Source organism: Pleurodeles waltl, chromosome 6 (genome assembly GCF_031143425.1).
Source record: "Pleurodeles waltl isolate 20211129_DDA chromosome 6, aPleWal1.hap1.20221129, whole genome shotgun sequence".
Classification (NCBI taxonomy): Eukaryota; Metazoa; Chordata; class Amphibia; order Caudata; family Salamandridae; genus Pleurodeles; species Pleurodeles waltl.
This window is the reverse complement of record NC_090445.1, coordinates 1,434,506,677-1,434,532,692: the sequence shown is the minus strand read 5'-3', so window position 1 is coordinate 1,434,532,692 and position 26,016 is coordinate 1,434,506,677. Positions and strand designations below refer to the sequence as shown.

Sequence of the window (26,016 nt, the reverse complement as noted above, 5' to 3'; positions counted from 1 at the left end):
CAACATCCTAGGGATTCTAGAGGTACCCAGACTTTGTGGGTTCCCCTGAAAGAGACCAAGAAATTAGCCAAAATACAGTGAAAATATCATTAAAAATAAAAATGGGAAAAAAGGTCTGCAGAAGGAGGTTTGTGGTTTTTCCCTGAAAATGGCATCAACAAAGGGTTTGCGGTGCTAAAATCACCAGCTTCCCAGCTGTCAGGAACAGTCAGACTTGAATTGGAAAACCCCATTTTTCAACACAATTTTGGCATTTTACTGGGCCATACCCCATTTTTACTATTTTTTTGTGCTTTCAGCTTCCTTCCAGTCAGTGACGGAAATGGGTGTGAAACCAATGCTGGATCCCAGAAACCTAAACATTTCTGAAAGTAGACAAAATTCTGAATTCAGCAATTGGTAATGTGTGTAGATTCTACAAGAGTTTCCTACAGAAAATAACAACTGAAATAAAAAAATATTGAAATTGAGGTGAAAAAAACAGCCATTTTCCCTGCAATGTCAGATGTTTTAAAGCAATATACTGTTACCTCTGCTGGACTCTTCTGGTTGCAGGGATATATAGGGCTTGTAGGTTCATCAAGAACCCTAGGTAACCAGAGCCAATAAATGAGCTGCACCTTGCAATGGGTTTTCATTATATACCGGGGGTACAGCAATTCATTTGCTGAAATGTGAGGAGTGAAAAATAGGTATCAAGAAAACCTTTGTATTTCCAAAATGGGAACAAGATAAGGTGTTGAAAAGCAGTGGTTATTTGCACATCTCTGAATTCCGGGGTGCCCATACTAGCATGTGAATTACAGGGCATTTTTTTATTACACTTCTTTTTCACACACTGTCTTACATTTGGAAGGGAAAAAATGAAGAGAAAGACAAGGGGCAATAACACGTGTTTTGCTATTCTGTGTTCCCCCAAGTCTCCCGATAAAAATGGTACCTCACTTGCGTGGGTAGGCCTGATGCTCGTGACAGGAAACGCAACATGGACACATCACATTTTTACATTGAAATCTGATGTGTTTTTTGCAAAGTGCCTAGATGTAGATTTTGGCCTCTAGCTCAGCTGGCACCTAGGGAAACCTAGCAAACCTGAGCATTTTTTAACACTAGGCAGCTAGGGGAATCCAAGATGGGGTGACTTGTGGGGCTCTGACCAGGTTCTGTTACCCAGAATCCTCTGCAACCTCATAATTTGGCCAAAAAAATCACTTTTTCTTCTCATTTCGGTGACAGAAGAAAGTACTGGAATCTGAGAGAAGCCACACATTTCCTTCCACTCAGCATTCCCCCAAGTCTCCCGATAAAAAGTATACCTCACTTGTGTGGGTAGGCCTAGCGCCCGCGACAGGAAATGCCCCAAAACACAACATGGACACATCACATTTTCCCAAAGAAAACAGAAGTGTTTTTTGCAAAGTGCCTACCTGTGGATTTTGGCCTCTAGCTCAGCCGGCACCTTGGGAAACCTACCAAACCTGTGCATTTTTTAAAACCAGACACCCAGGGGAATCCATGATGGGGTGACTTGTGGGGTTCTGTTACCCAGAATCCTTTGCAAACCTCAAAATGTGGCCAAAAAAACACTTTTGCCTCTCATTTCAGTGACAGAAAGTTTTGGAATCTGAGAGGAGCCACAAATTTACTTCCACCCAGTATTCCCCCATGTCTCCTGATAAAAATGGTACCTCACTTGTGTGGGTAGGCCTAGTGCCCGCGAAAGGAAATGCCCCAAAACACTATCTGGACATATCAAAATTATTAAATGCAAAACTTCCTGTTTTTGCGTGTGGCGGGGCACCTGCGTTTTTGGTCCTGGGCTCAGCAGCCATCCAGGGCAACCTACTAAACCCATACATTTCTGAAAACTAGATACCCGAGGAAGTCTAGGGAGGTGTGACTTGCGTGGATCCCCCAATGTTTTCTTACCCAGAATCTTCAGCAAACCTCAAATTTCCTACCACCCAACGTTCCCCTCAGTCTCTCAGTAAAAATGATACCTCACTTGTGTAGGTGGGCCAAGTGCCTGTGACAGGGAAGAGCCAAAAACATGTTGAAATTGAGGGGGAACCAAAGCGGGTCCAAAAGAGCAGTTTGAAAAAAAAAATATTTTAGGCTGACAAGTGCAGCAGAATTTTTATCGGTATAGATGGGACAATGTTGGGTGAAAGGAATTTTGTGGATTCTTGCAAATTCGGGATGGTTCCATCACAAAAATGTGGGAAAAATGTGTGATTTTCAGCAAAGTTGAAGGTTTGCAGGGCATTGTGGGTAAGAAAATGGTGCAGGTGCATGTGAAGCACACCATCCTGGAATCAACCAGATGTTTAGTTTTCAGATGTGTCTGTGTTTATCTACATGGCAGGGTCCCAAAGTCAAAAAAGTGCAGCCCTCACCATTCCAAGTTGGATGATTTTGAGAGTTACCAAGCTCTCATGGCGCAAATGTACAACCAAAACCCAAAATAATCAAATGTCTTCTTGCTTGCCATGGGATAAAATGTTTTATTGTGCGGGGGGAGATCTGAAAGACTGTTACACCGTTCAGTTGGGGTGGGGGCATAACCTGGCCCATACTGGTTGGTAGCCACCACCCCACAATTTTTTATTTTTTATTCCATGCCATCTAGTAGATTTTCCACCCCGCTGGGGTGTGGATCGGGGGTAATTGCCCCATCTGCCCACTGGTGGGCAGAACAACTTTGGCCCCATTTATTGGGGGGTGGGGATATGGCCATACTCCAACCCCTTGTGGCCAGATGGGCCTTCCAAAAATAGGCCGATAGGCAGATATGGCCAACAATAATGTGCCCCCCATGGGGAGCGACCCTTGCCCAAGGGGCAGCCCCCCCAAACCAAACATACACACACACCAATACCTGGTGTCTAGTGTTTTCTGCCCCCCCTAGGGGCAGATCGGCCTAATTATATTGGGCCAATTTGCCCCCGGGGGGCAGAAATGGCCTAGAAACAATTTGGCTCCCCAGGGAGCGACCCCTGCTGAAGGGGTCGTTCCCTAAATGTAAAAGAAAAGAAAAAAAAAATCCCTTGTGTCTAGGGTTTTTTTTGCCTCCCCCCTCCCTGGGGGCAAAAATGACCTAAAAATGATTTGCCCCCCTGGGGAGCGGCCCTTGCCCAAGGGGCCGCTCCACTTACATTCATTTCCCCCCCCAAAAAATCCCTGGTGTCTAGTGGTTTCTGCCCCCCTGGGGGGGCAGTAATGGCCTAGAAACAATTCCCCCCCCCCCCCCCCCCCCCGGGAGTGACCCTTGCTGACAAACATAAAAGAAAGAAAATAAAATCCCTGGTGTCTAGGGGGCAGATCAGCCTAATTATAATAGTAGGCTGATCTGCCCCCAGGGGGGACAGAAATGGCCTAAAAAGTATTTTCCCACCTGGGGAGTGGCCCTTGCCCAAGGTGCCGCTCCCCTCATGTTTATTTCACACAAAAAGAAATTCCCTGGTGTCTAGTGGGCATTTCTGATGCCCGATTGCATCACGATCGGGCAGCAGAAATGCTTGCAGAGACATGAAAGGAAAGGAAAGGCCTTTCCTTTCATGTCTCTGCTGGCCCCCTCCTCCTAGAGAAATGCTTTCGCGTCTTGACGTCATCAGATGTCACGGGGGGTCGGGTGGAAGGGGAAGCGATTCCCCTTCAAGCCCTGACCTGGAGGGGTTGGGGGGGGGGGGCGGCCCTCAGGGGGAGCGCTAGCGCTTCCCCCGATCGCCAGTTTATGGACGTAATGGTTAAGTCCATGGCATGGCGCCACACGGGCGCAGCCATGGACTTAACCATTACGTCCATGGCACCGAACAGGTTAAGGATTGTTCCACAGTGTGTACTAGTATGATTGTATTTATGCTTGTGTACATACCTCACGTTTGTTTATGACGCCATCTTGGATGTCATTCCAGCAGTTTATGTGTGAAAGCACTACAGCAAAGAGCTTGTTTTAAAACTTGCGTAGCAGTCATTAAATTTATGAGAGTGAAGGCCTTTTCTTGGCTCGTTGGCGCATTATCTGTACCTCATTTTATGCATGCGCTGCTGCTTCCACTTGAGCCGATGTGTGAGAAATGGTTACCGAGTGATTTTGCTTCAGTAGTAAGTGAAGTACTGAACAAATTTATTTAAGCATTAATTGAACGGGGCAGTAGTGGTCATTATTCCTTCTTTCCCTTCAGTAATCACAATATATAATCTCCAGTCTGAGCAGTGCATTAGCCCCTTTTAAGGGGAAGAAAGGACACTACATATGTCTTCAGGGGCACCTACACAATATCCAAAGGACTAGTCCTTTTCAACACTGTTGAAATATGTGCGTGGTAAAGTAACTCCTACCTGATCATACAATGTCAATGCAAAACTTTGCATTACAACCTCCACAAGCATTTTGGCCTGCAGGTGGAAACCCATGTTTGAAATGGGTTGAATGGAAAGCCTATTGTTGAAACTCTCTATAAACTATTGATGAAGCAGGTAAAATGAAAACGGAACGGAAAAATGATGTTCTTGCATTCAGTGGAATCAGAGGGGTTGAAGGTGTATGAACAAATGACGAAAATGCCAGGAGGTGGGGATGTAAATGTTTTTGAGGAGGATTTGAGAGATTTTGACATCCTGAAAGTCTATATTGGGATTGTAAAATATACACTTTTTCAAAGGAAACAAGAGGTGGAGGAGACTATTGATGAGTACGTTGCTGTGCTTAAGAAGTTAGCAGGGGATTGCAAATTTGATAATTTACAAGAACAACTTATAAGGGATCAAGTGGTTATGAATACTTGTGATCCTGCTAGTCAGGAGTGATTGTGGATCAATGGGGATGCAGAACTTAAAGATATATTTGTTACAGTGAGAAAGGCAGAGTTGTCCAGCCGTAATGCTAAAGCTTTGAAAGCAGAGTCAAAGAATACTCCACAGGAAGTGATAATTAGGCTTAAAAACAAATGATCTAGTGAGCCAAAGAAAGAGAACACTAAAGTACATGAATCCACTAAGAAAGATGATCTTAAGTGCTTTTGTTGTGACAGCACATCACATCTAGCCTCAAGTAAATTTTGTTCTGTAATCAAACAGAAATGTTCGGCATGCAAGGTTACTGGGCATTTTGTTAGAGTATGCAAGAAAAAGAAAGGTTTTAAAGTGAAGTGTGTGGCTGGGGGGCATTATAGTGAGTAATGTGAAGAAAATTGTGCACTGTGATGCACATATTGTCAATCTAAAGACTTATTTGTTTTGAACATTAATGATAAACAGAGAGGAGACAAGAAAACATTGTGCATGATGAGGATTGGGCTGGTTGAGATGGAAATGTATGCAGAATTAGGATCTCCTTATATAATTGTAAATGAGGAAGTGTGGAACACTAAGGACCTGACATATATCCTGTCCCAGGTATTACGATCCCCATAGGATATATTAGGATCGTAATACATAAGACAGGATATCAGTCACAGAGTATTTTCCTCCGCCTAGATCTAAATCAGGCCCTAATTTTGTAAAAATGTTGGGAGACAAATTACTAGAACCTGATATACCACCAGAAGGTTTTTCAGGGGAAAATTATACATGGTTGGTTACATAAACTTGGTGTTAAGGTTCAAGAATAGAGAATGTGTATGTTGCTCAAAAGGGTCCTTCAGTGCTAGGATGGAAGGTGAGGGTGATTTACACATCACTCTTGAAAATTGTGAGAAAGTTTCCCAGAGTCTTTAGAGGAGAATTTGGTGTGTTGAAAGACTTTTACCATTGTATAGATTTAAGAACTGATGCTTGTGCTAAAGTACGTTAAGTAAGAAATATTCCCGTAGTTCTCAGGGAAGAGGGTGAGTTAGAGACAATAATCAGTGCTGACATAAGAGAGCCCATAGAATCCTTCAAGTGGGTTTCTCCAGTGGTAGTAGCAAGGTGGAACAATGGTAAAATTAGGTTGCGTATTGGCCTGCGTCAATTAAACAACAATATTGTTGTGAATATATTTCCACTTCCCAAAATGTCAGAGCCATTAGCTTTGATTAAAGATGCAATTGTGTTTTCCACCATAGACCTGTCTGCAGCATATCAACATATTTGGTTGAAAGGGGAGAGTAAGAAGTACACAGTTTTTATCACTCCGACATGATGTTTCCTCTAAAAAAGGACGCCATTCGGGCTGGCATCAGCAGCTGCTACTTTTCAAAAGATCATGGATCCATTATTTGGTAAACCCTTGAAAAGTGAGATGTTCCACGATTACATTTTTGATTTTGGCAAACATAGGGAAAAGCATGACAAGGTATTGGCAGAGGTATTGAGTATTTTAGAAAAAAAGGTTAAACTTTTCAACATTCTAAGTGCAAATTTGCAGTGCAATCTGTGACTTACCCGGGTCATGTCCTGTGTGGTGAAAGAGTGGCTTCTAAACCTAAGTTAGTGGAAGCCATCCAGAATGCTCCACATCCTACAAACAAAAATGAGGTCAGGTAATTCCTTTCAATGGTTGAGTTTTATTCAAAATTCATGAAGGGGTTTTTAAGCTGTGAGTACAAAATAAGACAATTGTTGAAAAACAAAGTGAAATTTGTATGGTCACAGGAATGCAAAGAGGAATTTATGGACATAAAAAAGCTATAGCAGAAGCTCCAGTTCTAAAATGTTTTGACCCAGAGCTGGAAAATGTGATCACTGTAGATGCTAGTAATAAATCGTTGGGAGGTGTTTTGTCTCAGATTGATGGGAAGGGCACGGAAGCCATTTCTGCATATGCTTCCCTGCATTATCTCCAGTGGAAGAAACATTTTGCTCGTTTTTGAAACCTGGAACACTTCTGATCATTTGTCTGGGGCAAACATTGTAAGGTACACAGTGACCACAAGCTGTTAGTGAAGCCGTTGATGACAGCAGGCTTGTACAAAGCTTCTGCTAGAACAGTGAGAATGTTAATGCGGTTACAGGACTTTAAACATAGAGTGGACTACAGGCCAGGGAAGAGCAATGTGCAGGCTGATTTTTTAATCACACATGCCAACAGACATACAAGAATGTAACAAAAATGAATGGGATGAAGTACAAATCGCCTTGTATCAATGTCAAGGTGTTACAAGAGTGAAAAAAGACTGGAATATGGAAGATGTAGTTTTGCAACATCTCGTTTCATTTCAGCCAGCTAGGTTGGCTGAAAAACATCTTTGTGCCCAAAAATTTGAGACACTTTGGAGAGATCAAAAGTGAATTGTCTGTTATTCAAGGATCGCTTTTCAGGGGTGATAGAGTTGTTCCTCCATACTCCATGAGGGATAATGGTGTAGACTTCTTGTCCAATTTAGCAAAAAACAAATTTTGAGAAAGTTGGAGTGAAACACCAAACTACGTCTCAAATGGCTGTGAAGAATTGGGAGGATTGGGAGATTCAAGTTGGTAAAACTGTATGGATGTATAGAACCACCATTTATGTAGCTTTGGAAGTGTCTTCTTTTTCAGTAATGAGAGGAAGAAAGGCAAGGACAAAGTGTAATCCAGATTGTTTGCAGCAGGAATCGGATTTGAATGTTTCTGTATAAGAAGTGAGAAAGAAATTGTTAACAAACATTGGAAATATAAAGAAACTTTTGTTCGCAAAAGGGGGACAGAGAGTGCAGAATCGGTAAAGAATTTTGTATGAAAGTAAAAAAAAAACCCACAGAAGGTAAAAAATGGTGAAAGTCAATATTGTGAACCATTGCAAGTATCCAAAGTTTTGCCCAATGCTATCCTACTGAGCGATGAAAAGATTGGAACCTCAGAAGAATTGCTGTTTTAAAAGGAGACAGCAAACTATATGAAAGGAAATTCAAGAGTGGTGGTGAAGAGCTGCTAATTGATCCTGTCATGGAGAATCAGGAACTGGGGGTGAATGATGAACAAAGTAGTGCTGTTAGTGAATGAGATATTTATGCAAAGGGAAGACAGTGGTGTAGATGTGGCTTAACAGGGGACTGACTCAGAGTGCAACTAAGTAGGTGACAGTAGTTCTAGGAAAGTTTTGGAAGATAACATTGCAGCAAAGAAAGGTCACAATAAAGAGCTAGTCCCAGACCTCAGTGGATGTTGGATTTTGTGTGTGTTATGGATGGAGGTATGCATGTGAGGAAGTAAGACGCTGTTTAATAAATATATTTTTTTTCTTGATAAAAAGAAGTTTATTTTTTATTATAAATTGTTTTGCGTAAATTATTAGAGGAAAAGATGTGTTATGTTCAATTGTATTTTTTAGTGTACATTGGTGTACATAGGTGTTTACTTTGTAATGGTTCCCTTCATTCCATTGCAGCCTCCTCTTGATGTTCTGGTTCCCTTGGTTCTTGGAACTTTGAGAGTGTCATTGGAGTGAAGGGACCAAGGACGGACGTGTCTTTACTGCTCTGTTAATTGGTGTTTCAACTGGAAATGAATATTGTTTTTTCTACTATATTGGACTCGGACTCTACAGATCCATCTGGCTTCCCTATTTCTCCTTTATGGACAAGAGCTAATAAATTATTCTCAGTTCTTCTCCAAAAGCTCAAACAATTCTACTGCTCCATTTTAGATTTTTCCAAAAAAGGAGTGGATGGTCAACAAATTATGATGTGGAGGCAGATATTTATTGAATGAAGCTATGAAACATAACCCCAAGTTTTAAATGCAACATTATTAAAGGCTGCATATAAACAATTGAACGACAATGTGAAGAGCATGAGCCTGGAAGGGGTAGGGTGTTCGTCCTCAAGGCTGAGTCTGATGACAAAATATCCCTGGAATAATCTAATGTAGGTATTACTCAGGAAACAGCCAAATTAAATTTGAATATTATCTCACTGCCAAACACCTTCTCAATTCTAGCAAGGAGAAGAGAGAGAGGTGAAGGGGCGTGAATGTCGTGAAAAGGTTAAGTTGCATTGGAATTCCAACAGAAACTTTTCACCAAGTGAAGTAGAGCAAATAGGTAAATCAAAATAAAGTTTGATTCACGAGATCCCTGCAGTTGATATCTGGATACTTCCTTCACTATTGTGAAATTTAGTGACAACTGTAAGGAGGTTTTGGACTGATACTGATGGTTTTTCGACTCAGAGTGCAGAGGGCTGCTAACCATACATCAGGGCCAGTGTTCTAACCTCTTACAAAGTACATGTTGAATTGGCTACCTCCAACTGGCATAAGCTACATACTTTCAAGTCCCTAGTATATGGTACCCAGTGTACCAATGGCATGTAAGACAGAGGGGGTGATTCTAACCCTGGCGGTCGGTGTTAAAGCGGCGGCCAACCTGCCAACAGGCTGGCGGTAAAAAATATGTGATTCTGACCCTGGCGGGAACTGCCAACACAGACAGCCACTTTAACACTCCGACCGCCACGGCGGTACAAACAAACAGCGCGGCGGTCACCGCCAACAGCCAGGAGGTAGCCAATGTACCGCCCACACTATTACAACTCACCAATCTGCCACCTTTTCCGGGGCGGGAGCACCGCCGATAAAAACACGGCGGAAACAGACTACGGACGGGAAAACGCTCACCACTACGCACTCCAGGAGGAAGGAGGACAGCATGGAACCTGAATTAAACATCCTACCTGCTCTCGTCTACCTTCTCATCTACCACGAGTACGAAGTCCGGCGCAGACGACAACGGTGAGTACTGCACCTACGACACACGGGAGGGGGAGGACGAAAGGTTACGGGCACACACATATGCGACCCCCCCCCCCCCCCCAACTATGTACACACCAATGCAGAGCAACAAGTCACAGTGACACCACCCAAACACCCCTGAAAAATGCTAGGACATAATCAAATTTGGAATAAATATTTATGTACCAAAAAGCTCCTGAAAATTATCGTACAACCATGAAAGATATTCACAACAAAACTAATGACATACACATCAGTGTATAACTGAAGTAACAAGTCCTGCACATCCTACGAATTCATCATGTCCGTGGGCCAAAGTTTTGAGAAATAAGGGCAAAGCCCACACAGGAGACCTGAGTCCTTTGGAGAGAACACTGCAGGGGCATCAGATGTAAAAACTACAGGCACCTCAGGGGGAAGGGAAGGGGGGGGGCACCACAGCCACATGAGTCCACGACGCCAGATCCACGAGGAGCCACCATGCCCACTGTACCATCCTGGGGAGTGCAAATCCACAGTCTCTCAATGTCTCTACAGTGGGTGGGCTGCCCACTGGACCATCCTGGGGAGTGCAAAGCCACAGTCTCTCAATGTCTCTACAGTGGGTGGGCTGCCCACTGGACCATCCTGGGGAGTGCAAAGCCACAGTCTCTCAATGTCTCTACAGTGGGTGGGCTGCCCACTGGACCATCCTGGGGAGTGCAAAGCCACAGTCCATCAGGTGGATGACAGTCTCCACTGGTCAAGGAGGAGGCATGGTGGGCACAGTGAACCATAAACAGTGATTGAGACAGCGGTGCCCAGCGGAGCGGTGCTTGAGAAGAAGGGCCCAGCGGAGCGGTGCTTGAGAAGAAGGGCCCAGCGGAGCGGTGCTTGAGACGGCGGTGCCCAGCGGAGCGGTGCTTGAGAAGAAGGGCCCAGCGGAGCGGTGCTTGAGAAGAAGGGCCCAGCGGAGCGGTGCTTGAGACGGCGGTGCCCAGCGGAGCGGTGCTTGAGATGAAGGGCCCAGCGGAGCGGTGCTTGAGATGAAGGGCCCAGCGGAGAGGTGGAGAGACAGCGGTGCCCAGCGGAGCGGTGCTTGAGATGAAGGGCCCAGCGGAGCGGTGCTTGAGACGGCGGTGCCCAGCGGAGTGGTGCTTGAGATGAAGGGCCCAGCGGAGCGGTGCTTGAGATGAAGGGCCCAGCGGAGCGGTGCTTGAGACGGCGGTGCCCAGCGGAGCGGTGCTTGAGATGAAGGGCCCAGCGGAGCGGTGCTTGAGATGAAGGGCCCAGCGGAGCGGTGCTTGAGATGAAGGGCCCAGCGGAGCGGTGCTTGAGACGGCGGTGCCCAGCGGAGCGGTGCTTGAGACGGCGGTGCCCAGCGGAGCGGTGCTTGAGACGGCGGTGCCCAGCGGAGCGGTGCTTGAGATGAAGGGCCCAGCGGAGCGGTGCTTGAGATGAAGGGCCCAGCGGAGCGGTGCTTGAGACGGCGGTGCCCAGCGGAGCGGTGCTTGAGAAGAAGGGCCCAGCGGAGCGGTGCTTGAGATGAAGGGCCCAGCGGAGCGGTGCTTGAGACGGTGGTGCCCAGCGGAGCGGTGCTTGAGATGAAGGGCCCAGCGGAGCGGTGCTTGAGATGAAGGGCCCAGCGGAGCGGTGCTTGAGATGAAGGGCCCAGCGGAGCGGTGCTTGAGACGGCGGGGCCCTGTTCAGCGGTGCTCTTCTGCACCGCGGGCCCTGTTCAGCGGTGCCTATCTCCACGGCGGGGCCCTGTTCAGCGGTGCTCTTCTGCACCGCGGGCCCAGTTCAGCGGTGCCTATCTCCACGGCGGGGCCCTGTTCAGCGGTGCTCTTCTGCACCGCGGGCCCAGTTCAGCGGTGCCTATCTCCACGGCGGGGCCCTGTTCAGCGGTGCTCTTCTGCACCGCGGGCCCAGTTCAGCGGTGCCTATCTCCACGGCGGGGCCCTGTTCAGCGGTGCTCTTCTGCACCGCGGGCCCAGTTCAGCGGTGCCTATCTCCACGGCGGGCCCTGTTCAGCGGTGCTCTTCTGCACCGCGGGCCCAGTTCAGCGGTGCCTATCTCCATGGCGGGGCCCTGTTCAGCGGTGCTCTTCTGCACCGCGGGCCCTGTTCAGCTGTGCCTATCTCCACGGCGGGGCCCTGTTCAGCGGTGCTCTTCTGCCCCGCGGGCCCTGTTCAGCGGTGCCCATCCAGCAGGTCAAGGGAGCCAGACCTGGCCTGGGCTCCCGGCTCAGTCGCCCTCGGACCGTGACGTTTCTGGACCCTTCGGGGACGGACTCCTGGCCTCCTTAGTGTCCTCCTTCCCAGCTGGGATGTGGCATGTGGGGTCCACCTTCTCCGCGCTCCTGCTGCCCTTCCGCTCCTTTGATATGGGCTCTCGGGCCCTTGCCTCCCCTAGATGGTGTGGGTGGTGAAGTGGCCGCACATTTCTCCTTGGGGGCAGCCCTGTCGGTCCTCGCACGGCGGCCCTTGTTTTTGCGGGTCCTCTTGCCGGGGGGGGGGGGCTGGACGTGTCCTTGCTGCTGATGGATGTGTCACTGCTGGCAAAGGGTGGGCTCCAGAACCCATGCACAACAGTGACACCCGAAGCTGGGCTGGTGGTGGCTGCGGTGCTCTTGGGACTCTTTGAAGATGGATGGGGGAGCTCATCGGGGGGAAAGAGGTCAAGGTTAGCCAGGAAAAGTTTTTTAGGGCCAAGGTAAAAGGTAGGAGAAGTGGAGATGGAAGTGGAGGTAGAGGAGGTGGTTGTAGGAGAGTCAGGTGTGCTGTCATTGGGTGAAGGTGCTGGTGCTGTAGGCTGTCGTGAGGTGGATGTCTGTTGGGTGGGTGGCTGCCTGCGTTTGTGTGTCTTGGAAGAGGGGGTGACAGACACAGTGGGTGAGGACACAGGGGACGTGTACATGGCAGTGGGGGTGGTGACTGCACGAGTGTGGACTGTACTGGAGGGTGAGGTGGTGATGGAAGCACTGGCTGATTTTGGGGTGCATGCAGGTGTGAGTGTAGACGTCCCAGGGAGGGAGGAGGGAGACGAGGAGGAGGGGGACACAGGGGTGGCAGTGGCTGTTGGCATGTCTGCATCTGGGTGTTGCTTGGGTGAGTGTTTGTGGGATCTGTGGTGCTTGTGTTTGGATGAGCTGCTCTTGGGTGTTGAGGTGTGTGCAGGCTGGTCTGATGGTGTGGATGGGATAGGCTGAGGAACAGGAGACAGAGAAAGGCTGGAGGCAGTAAGAAGAGGGAGGCTGGAAACAGGGACAATGGCTGCCGTCAGTGCTGAGGCCAGAGCAGTGAACGCTCGTTGATGGGCAGCCTGACCCGAATGAATGCCCTCCAGGTACGCATTGCTCTGTTGCACCTCCCTTTGCACACCCTGGATGGCATTCAAAAGGGTCGTCTGCCCAACAATGAGCGTCCTTACCAGGTCAATGAGCTCCGCACTGAGGGCAGCAGGGGCAACAGGGGCAGGGGCTGAGGTGCCTGGGGCGAAGGAGACGCGCGCCTTCCTGGGCGAACCGGCACGGAGCGAAGACTGAGGGGCTGCTGGGAGGGCGGGGCTGGTGCGCTGGGTGGCGGCTGTACCTGTAGAGGCGGGGGGCACGGATGTTGCCGCCACCGCTAGGGAGCTCCCATCCGAGGACGTGTCGCTTTCGCTGCTCTCACCAGCGGTCCCCGTCGTGGTGCTCCCCTCGCCCTCCGGATCACTGGTGCCCTCTGTGTCTGTTCCTGGGCCCACCGGGGCCTTGTGTCCTGCAGCTCCCTCATGCTCCGATGCCAAATCTCCTCCGCCTGATGATGCTAATGCACACATGCACAAGAAGATGAAGAGAAAGGGTGGGGGGAGAAAAAAGAAGACCAGGTTGAGTGCATGCAATGTCAACACCGTTGGCGGAGAGGACAGACACAGGAGCCTAATGCACTAAGCCGCGCATTCGGGGTACACTACTCAGTACTACTGACTAGGACAACAGGCCAAGAGACGTCAAACGCGCACATGGGAGATGCTGGACCTTCAATGGCTGTACTTGTCACCCTACCGAGGTGGGGGCCGGGGGCACAGGGCCATGCCTAAGGGAGAGGACTACACTACAGAAAGCGCCCTGGCCTAATGTCACCCACAGCCCTCCTCCCCCACCCAGACGCCTCCACTGCGCAGAAAGATAGGAGAATGTGCTGATACTCACCCCCTTGTGTCTGCTGTGATGTCTTAAAGCGCCCATCCAATTCTGGGTAAGCCACCGCCAGGATCCGGGACATCAGGGGGGTCATGGTGCGACTGGCACCCCTCCTAGGTTGGGAGGCCATCCCCAGCAGTGTTTCTGCGGTCTTCCTTGTTCCGCGGCGGATGTCCTCCCACCTCTTGCGGCAGTGGGTGCCCCGTCTGTTGTGGACCCCCAAGTTCCGGACTTCCTTGGCGATGGCACACCAAATCTCGATCTTCTGATGGGCGCTGACCTATTTGACATGTACAGGGTGGAAAGGAGGAATTCATCAATGACCTGCATGTTAGATGTGATTGGCCCCCCCCACCAACTTTGCCATATGGCACATGCTCTCATGTGTCGGGCGTTGCACTCCTCATTCGCCCCCCACCCCACCAACTTACATCCACCCCAATCCACACAGGCATAGCCCATTCCATGTGCACCCGGTGTACTCACTTGTTGGTCTGGAGGACCGTAGAGTAGCGCATACTGGGGGAGGACCCCATCCACGAGCTTCTCCAACTCTTCAGACGTGAAGGCAGGGGCCCTTTCCCCAGTCGCAGCAGCCATTGTAGCTTCCAGACCGAGGTCACAGCAGCACTTGCAGTATAGGTCCTCTCCTGTGGATGATCAGGTCTCGAGTGATTAAGCAGATAGAAAATGGCGGTCACGCCCGCGGCGGTGCGTACCGCGGCGGTGCGTACCGCGACGGTGCGTACCGCGACCACCGGCGCACTTCGTCATTGGCTCCTGAAACCCATAGGCTTCAATGTTAACCAATGCGGCTTTGCGCCGCGGTCTTCGACCGCCTACCGCCACGGTGTGCCCCGCCAGCGCATTGACCTCACATCCCATTGTCCCACTTCACAGGTCAGGCAGCCGCCATTTCAAGGGCCTACATGGCTTAATTTTGAATGCGACACACAGGCCTAGGCCTTGCATTGCCACGCATACACGCCTTTCAACCCATTGCCATTCTTTAACTGTGCAAGCTGTCTGTACGTACCTGTGGTTTGGCTGACTCTGTGCTCCATGTTGTCCTTCCTGGGCACCGTCCGCTGGGACTTGCGATGAGAAGGAGGAATCCTCGCGTGTACCGACCGCTGGTGGACCTGTCGACAATGGAAGAACGCCACATCATACTACGATACCGACTTGACCGAGCCACTATCCATGAACTGTGTGCCCAGCTGGAGCCAGCCCTGATGTCCCCCATCCGCCAACCCACAGGGATTCCCCCTCTGGTGCAGGTTTTGTCAGTCCTCCATTTTTTGGCAAGTGAGTCATTCCAGACCACAGTGGCCATGTCATCTGGAATGTCTCAGCCTATGTTTTCAAAGATTTTGAGTAGAGTGTTGTCTGCCCTGATGAAACTCATGCGGAGCTACATCATTTTCCCAGAGGAGGGTGACTTGCCTACAGTGAAGGGTGATTTCTATGCCCTTGGACATATCCCCAACATCATTGGTGCCATTGATGGGACCCATGTGGCTTTGGTACCCCCAAAAGACGATGAGCAGGTGTACCGAAACAGAAAAAGTTATCATTCGATGAATGTCCAGGTGGTCTGTTTGGCTGACCAGTACATCTCCCATGTAAATGCCAAGTTCCCAGGGTCAGTGCATGACGCGTATGTGATGCGAAATAGCAGCATCCCCTATGTGATGGAGCAGCTACAGAGACAACGTGTGTGGCTAATAGGTGACTCTGGTTACCCCAACCTGCCTTGGCTACTGACCCCAGTAAGGAATCCCCGGACCAGGGCAGAGGAACGGTACAATGAGGCCCATGGGAGAACTAGGAGGATCATCGAAAGGACCTTTGGCCTCCTGAAGGCCAGGTTTAGGTGCCTGCATATGACTGGGGGATCCCTGATGTACTCACCAAAGAAGGTGTGCCACATCATCGTGACCTGCTGTATGCTTCACAATCTGGCATTGCAACGTCAGGTCCCTTTCCTGCAGGAGGAGGGTGCAGATGGTGGTGTTGAAGTAGCTGTGGAGCCTGCGGAGAGTGAAGAGGAGGAAGACTCAGAGGACGACACAGACAACAGGGACAGAGTAATAGCACAGTATTTCCAGTAGCACACAGGTAATGATCACCCATGCCATTTTACATTTCCTGAAAGCCTCCTGCATCTCAACTTTGTCGGTTTCCCCCCAGGCCTATGGACATGATGTTTGAATTTCCCTTCCCTTTTCTGTGCTGTATGAGCCACTGCGTGACCTCGGCTTGGTTGGCCCATGGACTAATGCTAAGTTACCTCGGTATGTGTAATTCACAATGTTCACAATACGTAATTGATATGTAATGTGTCATACATTTGTAAATAAGACAGCCTGAGTCCTGATTGTTTTCAGTGCAATGTGTGATTTATTATTAGTGCATAGATATTGGTACATGATGGTGAAACAGTGATGGGTGGGGGTGGAGTAATGTCCATGGCGGAGTCCAGTTCTCAGTCTCACAGGTGCATTGTCCATACGCCTGTGGCAGGATGGAGCAGGGGCAGTTCAAGGTTTGACAGGGCGGCAATGTGGGACAGTGGGAGGACTTCAGGGGGTATGTGATGCTGGCGGGGGACTTGACATCCTACTCTGTCGTTTTTTTTGATCTCAGGCTCCTTTTGCGGGGCGGTTGTTGTTCAGCAGGAGGTGGGGTTCTGGGGGGCTGTCGTTGTGGTGGGGCCTCCTGTCCACTAGCGCCGGCGGAGGTGGTAGGCTGTTCCTGTTCCTGGGTAGTGACAGGGGCCCTGTGTGATGCCACATGGTCCCGAAACGTGTCCTCTATGCGGTTCAGGGCCTGGACTATGCTCCCCATAGCGGTTGAGATGTTGCTGAGTTGGTCGCTGAACCTCATGTAGCGTTGCTCCTGCTGTGCCTGGATCTCCTGGAACCTGGCCAGTACCGTCGCCATCGTCTCTTGTGAGTGGTGGTAGGCAGCCATGATGGTGGTGAGGGCCTCTTGGAGAGTGGGTTCCCTGGGCCTCTCCTCCCCCCCCTGTCGCACAGCAGCCCTCCGAGTTGCCCTGTTTCCCTGGGCCTCTGTCCCCTGGACGGTGTGCCCACTCCCACTGCCCCCAGGTCCCTGTTGTTGTTGGGTTGGTGGGTTACCCTGGGGGCCCTGTAGTGGTAGACACACCGCTGCTTGACCTGTCCTAGAGACAGAGGCATGGGCCCGCTGGGTGGGAGCTGTGCGGTTGTTCCCAGAGGGGGTTGGGTCTGCAGTGGCCTGTGTCTGGGTGAGGGGAACCGACTGCCCAGAGGTCCCCGATGGTCCGGGCTGGTCGTCAGGTTCCAGGTCGACAGAGCTGCTGTCATCACTAGTGGCCTGTTCCGGGGGTGGGATGGACATTTCTGGTCCCTCATGACCGGTGTGTTGTCGTTCGGGTCCTGCATGGGGTAAGAGGGTATGGTTATTGTTTCTGTGTGTGCATTAGCTTGCGTTTTATAGGTGCCCTTGTCCCCCAGTGCTGGCATTCCCTTGGGGGAGGTGTTGTGAGGGTGTTTTGTGGGGGGGGGTGATGGGTATGTGCAGTGGTCATGCTTAGGTGATGGGTGTCCATAGTTTGGGGGTGGCATGCAGGGGTTGGTGTTGGGTGGGTTGTACTGGGGAGACATTCTCAGGGAGGATGTGTGCTGGGGGGTTGGGGGTGAGGGTGGGGGTTAGCATGCTGCTGGGGGTGGGGTGAAGTGGTTGGCCTTGTACTTACCAGAGTCCATTCCTCCGTGTACTCCAGCGAGGCCATCAGGATGCAGGATGTTGAGTACCTCCTGCTCCCATGTTGTGAATTCGGGTGGAGTGGGTGGGGGTCCCCCGCCAGTCTTCTGCACTGCGATGTTGTGTCGCGAGACCATCGAGCGCACCTTCCCCCGTAGGTCGTTCCATCGTTTGCGGATGTCCTTTCGATTTCTGGGATGCTGTCCCACCGCGTTGACCCTGTCCACGATCCGCTGCCAGAGATCCGCCTTCCTCGCTATGGTGGTGTGCTGGACCTGTGAGCCGAAGAGCTGGGGTTCCACTCTTATGATCTCCTCCACCATGACACGGAGTTCTTGGTCCGAAAAGCGTGGGTGCCTTTGTGGTGCCATGGGGTGGAGTGTATGAGGTGTGGGGTGGTGTATGTGATGATGTGTGTGTTGGTGTGTGGTGCTTTGTGCTTCTATGTGGTGTGTGTGATGTTGCGGTGTGCCTCTGTGTGTCTGGCTATCTATTCTCTGATGTGTGTCTCTCTCTCCTTCGTCTCTGGTTTTTGTTGGTAGGGGTTTGTGGGTGATGTGGGTGTGTGTTTTATATGGTATTGGATGTGTGGGAGTGGTGTGTGTATGGGTTTCAGGTGTGTGCCTTTCAAATTGTCCAATGTGGTAGGGGTTTGTAAAGGTGTGTGTATTTTGACCGCGGCGGGGTCTACCGCCAATGGAATACCGCGGTTGAATGACCGCTGCGTCGATTTGCGGGTCATAATGGCATGGGCGTATTTCTGTTGGCGTGGCGGTGGAGGTTTGGTCTTCTCCAGTTTACCGCTGGCCGCTGATGTGGCGGACTGCAGTGGAGGGCGGATTTTCGGAGGTTTTGCAGTTGTGGGTCAGAATGTCCGTGGCGGCTGACCGCGGCCGCAGCGGTATTGTGGCGGCCTTCTGACCGGCGGTAAGCGGCTTTTACCGCCGAGGTCAGAATGACCCCCAGAGTGTCCCCAAACAAACCCTGCGGCACTGGTTGTGTCACCCTGTGTGGGAAACGATACTAAATGGCTCCCAGCATGCCACTGCAGCCTGGAAGAGCAATTTTAAACTGCTAGTTCACCTTCACCATTTCAACCAATGTCAAAGCCCACACTTCCTTTAACAATATGTATAAGTCTCCAATATGGAAGGCCTATGGAGCCCAAAGGCAGGAAGCTACTTATTATTAAACGGGACTTATACTTTTAATCTCTCCTGACAGCAACATTTCCAAATTATAGTCTTGGTGTGGAAAAGGTATTCGCTCCATTGGCTAACACAGAGTTAAGAGTTGACTCCATGGCGCAGCTAACTTTTGAATGGGCCCGCTAACATGCGTACTTCAAGATATCAAACTAATTGGAGATTAAACCTGACTTGATGTCCAAATTAAATGTAATGTTACTTTTAAGGAAAAGCAATTTTTACAAAGTTGCCATTCTGTAGCCCAGTGGTCTCACACGGTTGCTGGCCACCAGACTGCTTTCTGCCCTCTTGGAGAGTAGCGTGAATGACTCCCTGGCCTAGGTACATTGGTAGCCTGCTACAGAGGGAGGTGTTACCTCCCCCTTGCAGGAAGCTACTCAGGTTGTTGGCTCAAAAGGTGAGCTTTAAGCTTTAAAAGTAAAGCTGCCTTTGGTGGGCAAATAGCAATCGCACGCCTGAGGAGTTGCCCTTTGTTCAGGTAGCCAGACTTGTGGCAAGAAAAGAGAAGGAAGACCAGTACCCAAACCGATCTTCCTGGGGTCATGCAACCCAGAGGTAGGCACACCTCTAGGGTGGGCTTCTGACCTTCTATCATCCAAGGAAGAGTACAGACAACTTGGGAGTGGGCAGAATAAGCCAACCTGTGATTGCTAGATTCCATACATAGCTGGAAGTCGTCACAGGGAGGGAGGATTCTTGGTAGCCCATTGGCTAGAGAGAGCATTATCTCCCTGGGGCACTTTCAGGGCATACATATGGTATCCCTGGCATCTCTGAACCTCAGGTCACAACTGAACTGGAGATGGGCCAAGGAAGGACTGCCCTGCTGACCCCTGGACAAAGCTAAGAGAGGATGCACCCTATGCTGGACTGCACTGGCTGCACATTGGGATACCAAAGAGAAGGCTGTGTCTATGGATCCTGGCTTGATGAAAAGTCACTCCCTAGCTGAAGACCAAAGAAGTGACTCTAGGTGTCAGTCAGCTGACCTCCTGGAACAAGCACCTGGGCCATCAAAGCTCAGCAAGTCAGTAACCATGCCTGGAGAATCTCTGCTGGCTGCTTCTGGAGGCTCCAAGGGACTGATCACCAATGGCCAAAAGTTACATCCGAGAGTGTTGTTTGATCCCAGATTGGTCGCCAAAGAGGGACACTAGCCTCCACCAAAGGATACAGCTGGAGGCGCTGTGTATGTAGACCAGTAGCCCAGCAGCAGCTGGTCTTCTACTGACTCAAAGAGGACTTCAGGAGACCCCAAACTCTGTGGCTGTATTCTCGGAATTATGATCACTCCACTGAAGATCATGGTGGTCATGTTGTAAAGTTCAGTACTGGACTGGAGAAGTCTTTGGGGACCAGGTAACTGTTCAAATGCTCCTTAGTGGCCCCGCAGGCCACTTTCCTCCCAGATTTAATGACCCCAGTAGGGCCAGAGCAGTCGAACACAACTCTTTCAAACTTTTCAAAAGTTTACAAACTTTACAGTTAACAATTCTTGTTTGCATTTGAACTGAGGTATACGTTTTCTTTAATCCATTGTATGCATCAGATGGCCCCCTTCAGTCCAATGCTAAGATGTTCGTAAGCGTCCGACGAGCACAGCACAGGAAATCCCTCTGGTGTGGGCACCAGAAGGATTTGCACTAGAGAAATTTCCTTAAAAAAAGGAAACAGCCTTTGGCGGTGGGAGAAAGCTTTCCTGCCTCCTGGTGCTGTTTCTTTGTTTTCAGGGAAATTACATCAGTGCATGCAGCCCGCTGATGTCATTTCTCTGAAAAAGATAGTGAAATGAGCCAATCAGCTCATTTCACTTTCTATGCAAGGGTGCTTATGGGGCTAACTCACCCCCCCAAGCACCGATCCAGATGGGAGCGGAAGCGTTGGAAAAGGGAGAATCTCCCCTTAATCATCCTAAGTGGACCTCAGCTTTAAGCAGGGATCCACTCCACTAGATACCTTGGAGGGGGAGCAGAACCTTGGGCAGGGGCTTTTGCTCCCCTTTATTTTTTGGCAATTTTCAATCTTTCTTCCCCATTCCCCAGGGAGCAGATAGGGCCAAAAGCCCCTGACCTCCTCACCCCCCCCCCCAGGGAGCAGAAAGCACTCTAGGCACCAGGGACTTCTTTTATCATAAATGTATAGGGGTGGAGGCTGACCAAACTGGGCATGCCAATGCCCCCACCCCAATATATGTGGACACTATCTTTCTGCCCTCCCTGGAAAGTGGATGGGCATAATTATCCCCGATCTGCACCCCCCAAGGGTGTGGGGGGGAAGAAAGCCCACTGGTCACCAGTTTTTTTTTCTTTATATAAAAGAGGGCTGGGGGCTGCCCACAACGAACACGGCCATGCTCCCATCCAATATAAATGAGTCCTACGTCTTTCTGCTCCCTGTGGTGGGGTAGATGGGGGAAATAGCCCCTGATCTGCCCTCCCTCCCCCTGGGGGGGGGGGGGGGGGCAGAAAGTCTGCTAGGTACCAGGGATTTCTTTTTTTTTTAAAGAAAAGTTTAGGGTTGAGGGGTGCCCAGATTGGGCCTGGCAATGCCCCCAACCCCTGAAAATGGGCATAGTCATTCTGTCCCTCCTGTGGACAGATGGGGTAATTACCACCGATCTTCCCCTCCTATGGGCTACCCACAATGGGCAAGGCCATGCCCCCACTCAAAATAAATGGGGCTCAATTCTTTTTGCCCCCCTGGGGGGGTGGCATATGGGGACAATAGCCCCTGATCTGCAAAAAGCCTACTAGGCACCAAGGATTTTTTAAGAATAGTCTATGGGTGGGACTGCCGAGATTGGGTCTGACAATGCCCCCACCCCCCAAAAATGGCCACAGTCTTTTTTCCCCCCTACCGGGGCAGATGGGGTAATTACCACGGATCTGCCCCCCTGGAGGGAAGAAAGCCCACCAGACACAAGGGAATAATGTTTTGAAAAAAAAGAGGGGTGGTGACTGCCCACCACAGTGGAGATGGTTATGCCCCGTACCCCAGATTATGGAAGGCAACAATCTTTCTGCTTCCCCTGTGGAATAAAGCATCTGATCCCAATGGCAAGCAAAAGGACATTTGACTCCTGAGTGCTGATTTTAAATATGGGCCAGGAGAGTTTGGCTAACTCCATATATCGTCCCACTTGGAATGGTGAACGGCTGCAGTTTTTGGGCTTGGGTAGGCTGCCGCCTGAAAAAACCTACCAGACCCAGATACTTCTGAAAAACTAGAAATCTAGGGAGTCCAGGGTGGTGTGCTTCACATGTACCCCGCACCATTGTGTTACCCACAATGCCTTTCAAACCTCTAACCTTGCCTGAAATCACCACTTTCCCTACATTTCTGTGATGGAAATTCCGGAATCAGCATGAATCCACAAAACTCCTTCCACATGGCAACTAAACTCTGTATCCTGTGTCCATTTTGGAATACACAGGTTTCCTTGATACCTATTTTTCACTCTTTATATTTTACCAAATGAATTGCTGTATACCCGGTACACCATGAATACCCATTGCAAGGTGCAGCTCATTTGTTGGCTCGGGGTACTTTGGGTTCTTGTTGAACCTGCAAACCCTATATATCACCACAACCAGAAGGGTCCAGCGGACATAACTATATATTTCTTTCAAAAATCTGCCATACTTTGAAAAAGGTACAGAAAAAAATGTAGGCAGAAATATTTTTTATTTCAACTGTGCTTTCTATAGAAAAACCTTGAAGGGTCTACACAAATGACCCCTTGTTGAATTCAGAATTTGGTCTATGTTTAGGAAATGCAAAGCTTTCCAGGATCCATCATTGGTTTCACACCTACTTCTGTCACTAACTGGAAGGAGGTTGAAAGCACAAAAATAGGACAAAAGGGATCTGTCCTTATAAAATGCCAAAACTGAGCTGAAAAATTTGTTTTTTTATTCTAGTCTGTCTGTTCCTGAAAGCTAGCAAGATGGTGATTTTAGCACCACAAACCTCTTGTTGATGCCATTTGCAGAGAAAAACCAGATGCTTTCTTCTGCAGTACATTTTTCCCCCAAAAAACACATTTTAGCTGTATTTTGGCCAGTTTCTCGGTCCCAGTCGGGAGAACCCACAAACTCTAGGTACCTTTAGAATAACCATGACGTTGGAAAAAAGGATGCAAATTTGGTGTGGATAGCTTATGTGGAAAATAGGTTATGGGGACCTAAACGCAAACTACCACAAATAGCCAAAAAAGGCTTAGCACAGGAGAGGAAAAGGCTTAGCAGCAAAAGGGTTATAAATCTATATCTCTGGAACCCTCTCTTGTATTTTGCTAATCTTGGTATTTAAAAATCCATAAAAATATAATCTATTTTATAAATTGGTTCTGGAGTTCATTCGTGCTGTGCTTCTTTCTTATTGATTGTGTGGTACGTCTAAATGCTTTATACTAGTTCCTTTTTGTAATCCTTGCTGCTCGAAGCCAAAGCTACCAAGTGTTGAGCTAAAAGATTTTACAAACAAGCCTGACTGGACTTGCAACAGTTTTTGCAAGTGTATTACACAGTTAGGTTGCATGACCATGCTATATAATACACCCAAATCCTCACAACAATGCACCAAGCTTTTAATGTAACAACAGCCCTGACTTCTTGTGTGGTGGTCTTCATGAACTCAAATTTATTGCCTGCTGGCTAGTTGCTGAGGAACGACAAGAATGCAAATGAAGGCTCACCTGCTCAGTTAAATAAAAACGGGGCTGCAATCTTTACTTTCTTTGGAGGGGATTGTGCTGATAGATTAGAAGCAGAAAGGCTTTGACATCATGATAGGATGAAGTATAAACCAATGGCTTTCCTGGCTGTTGCAAGTGGGCAAGCACCATCTGCACTTGAAACCTTGGATGATTAAACCATGGGATTGGGACATGTGATTGCCTAGAGCAGTGGTTCCCAACTTTTGGTCCGGGGACCCCTGGGGGTCCGCAAAGCCTTCTCTGGGGTCTGCAACAGCTTAGAAAATTAAATGATATTAACAGATTAGGTGGCCAGCCTTCAGTAATGATTCAATGGGTGTCCCCGGGTTCCAGTAATGATACAGAGAGGGTCCACAGAAGTCAAAAGGTTAGGAACCACTGGCTTAGAGCACCACTGCAAAATTCAGATCCTTCAACCACTGTTGACCTAGCACTTGAAGCAACTTCCCTACCCTAATCCGAAGCACATTCTCTCCCAGCTGGGCTCGTAACAACCCAAAGTTTCACCTTATTTAACTACAGAAACCTAACACATGCCAACCTCAGCTGCTCTGCCTCTTGCCCCGGCCTTCCTCTACCCTCCCTCACGAAACCCGACCAGTCTTAACTGCAAATGCACTATAAATCTGTAAATCCCACAATGTTGTGGGCACTGGTGTACAGGTACTTTTTCCATTCAAACACTATTTAGCATCAACTTAATTATGTAATTATCTCACTTATAACACCGCTCCTATGTTTTGTTTTTGACGTCGGGTAGGGTACTTTTATTTTAAAGGCTACATAAGGTTTCAACTTCTCAAAACCATTGGTGTACAGAACTGAAGGTCAGAAGGAGCCAGTTTAAGAGCGGTATATAATATGCAGAACATTAACTTTCTAGCATGTGGGGGTTCACGAGCGCTCGGCTATACTGCAACAGACGCAGCTTATTTGTCTCTATGGAAAAAGCTCATGTTAAGTGATCTTTAACCCGGAAACGACACATTTATATTGTGGCAGCACACCGCACCCTCGAGGAAGTGCTTCCTTTTAGAAGATTGTCATTTTGATAAATCCCTATCCAAAACATATAAACAAAAAAACTAGTTTTCCCTCTCCTAGTGAAATACTCTGCATCCATTCACAACTCTCTCACTAAGCAGCAAGCCCCCTGTTGGTAAAAGCGCGTTGACACCTCCTCAGGGGTATGAAGCTGTATAGAAATGCAATAAAATACATTCTTATTTTGGAATACCTATAAAAGTAATAACTGGCTGCTTCGAAACGGAGAGATGCAGGGGCTGTGAGAAGAATTCCAAGGCAGGATGGGGGTCCCACTGCAACTGTGAAGGGACCTTATAGGACTCGTTCGCACAAAAGGATTCGCTTTCAAAGACTGGGGCAGACTGGCGCCGCGGAGGGATCCACATGTCAAGAATATGAAAAATATTCACTATCCAACTAACTGGTCCCTTCCTATGACAGTAATTTTGCTTAAATAAAGTATTAAACACGTTGTAAAGTACTCCACATTCTGCCATTTGTTTAGCTGAGCACCTCCATAGCATCTCTTGTCTGCTTTTGTTATTGGAGAATAGCAGGCCGCATCACTCACCGCCAGATTCGTGAACCATGTAAAGGGCAAATTCGGCGGGATCATTCTCCACCTACAGAGAGGAAACAGGAAGTTAGGATGGTCCCTGAGATTTGTTGCTTTACAAGAGACACACGCCGCTCCGGAGGCTTCGGCATCTGACGGAGATACATACCCGGAACTTTTGCAGCAGCAGAGCCAGAACCTGCGCTGTGGACATTGTGCTGTTGACTCGAACATTTGTCACGGAACCGTACGCTGGAGTAAAGACGGATGTCTGGAAAGCAGAACGAGGGAGGGGATTGGAGTAAGCGAAGGAGAGGTATAAAGTCAACATGGTGGGAAAGACTATTATCAACAAGCTAGACCAGATCAGATGGACAATCATTGTGCTTCACTGTTTTGATTCCATCAAACAGCTCGAAGACGAGAACACGTTTTATTTCACAGGTCCAATCACAGGCAATCATTTACAAGCTCATCTGCATATTTGTAATTGAAAAATTTAATTTTTGTATACCTTCACTCGATTGAAGAGAAGCAGTGCTGCTGAAATTCTAGGCATTGTTTTGATTTGGGATTTACAAGCAAAGACACAATGCAACATTTAAGCCTCTATCCATGGGTGCTTAATCTGGGGTCCCTGCACCCGTTGGGGTTTGTGGCACCTAATCAAGTAGTCCACGACTGTTTAGAAAATTAAAATATAATTAAAAAAAATTTAAAAAAATAATGAAAAAATAAATATTTACAAATCAATAAGAATAATAGGCTAATAAAAGTATGTTTATATAAAAAAGCAAAATGTAAAATTGCTCATTTTAAAATGCTATGTAAATGTGAAGGGATTTGAAATTGGTGGGTAAAAATAAACTTGCTATCCTTAGTTTGATTAATGGGAGCAGTACAGGTGCAGCAAACAAAATCTGATATGGTCAATTAGTGATTTCAAATGAAGCACTGGTAT

At 48.6% G+C, this 26,016-nt stretch overlaps 1 protein-coding gene across 2 annotated transcripts in view; it reads right to left on the bottom strand.

Moving 5' to 3' along the window:
- Positions 1-26,016, bottom strand: part of RASSF4 (Ras association domain family member 4) — a 404,267-nt gene that overhangs the window by 8,167 nt on the left and 370,084 nt on the right. For both annotated transcript variants that reach the window (XM_069240816.1, XM_069240817.1), the window contains 2 exons: positions 25,225-25,326; positions 25,071-25,122 (listed from right to left, as the gene is read on the bottom strand). In XM_069240816.1, coding sequence (XP_069096917.1) covers positions 25,071-25,122; positions 25,225-25,326 — 154 coding nt within the window. The remainder of the gene's footprint in view (positions 1-25,070; positions 25,123-25,224; positions 25,327-26,016) is intronic.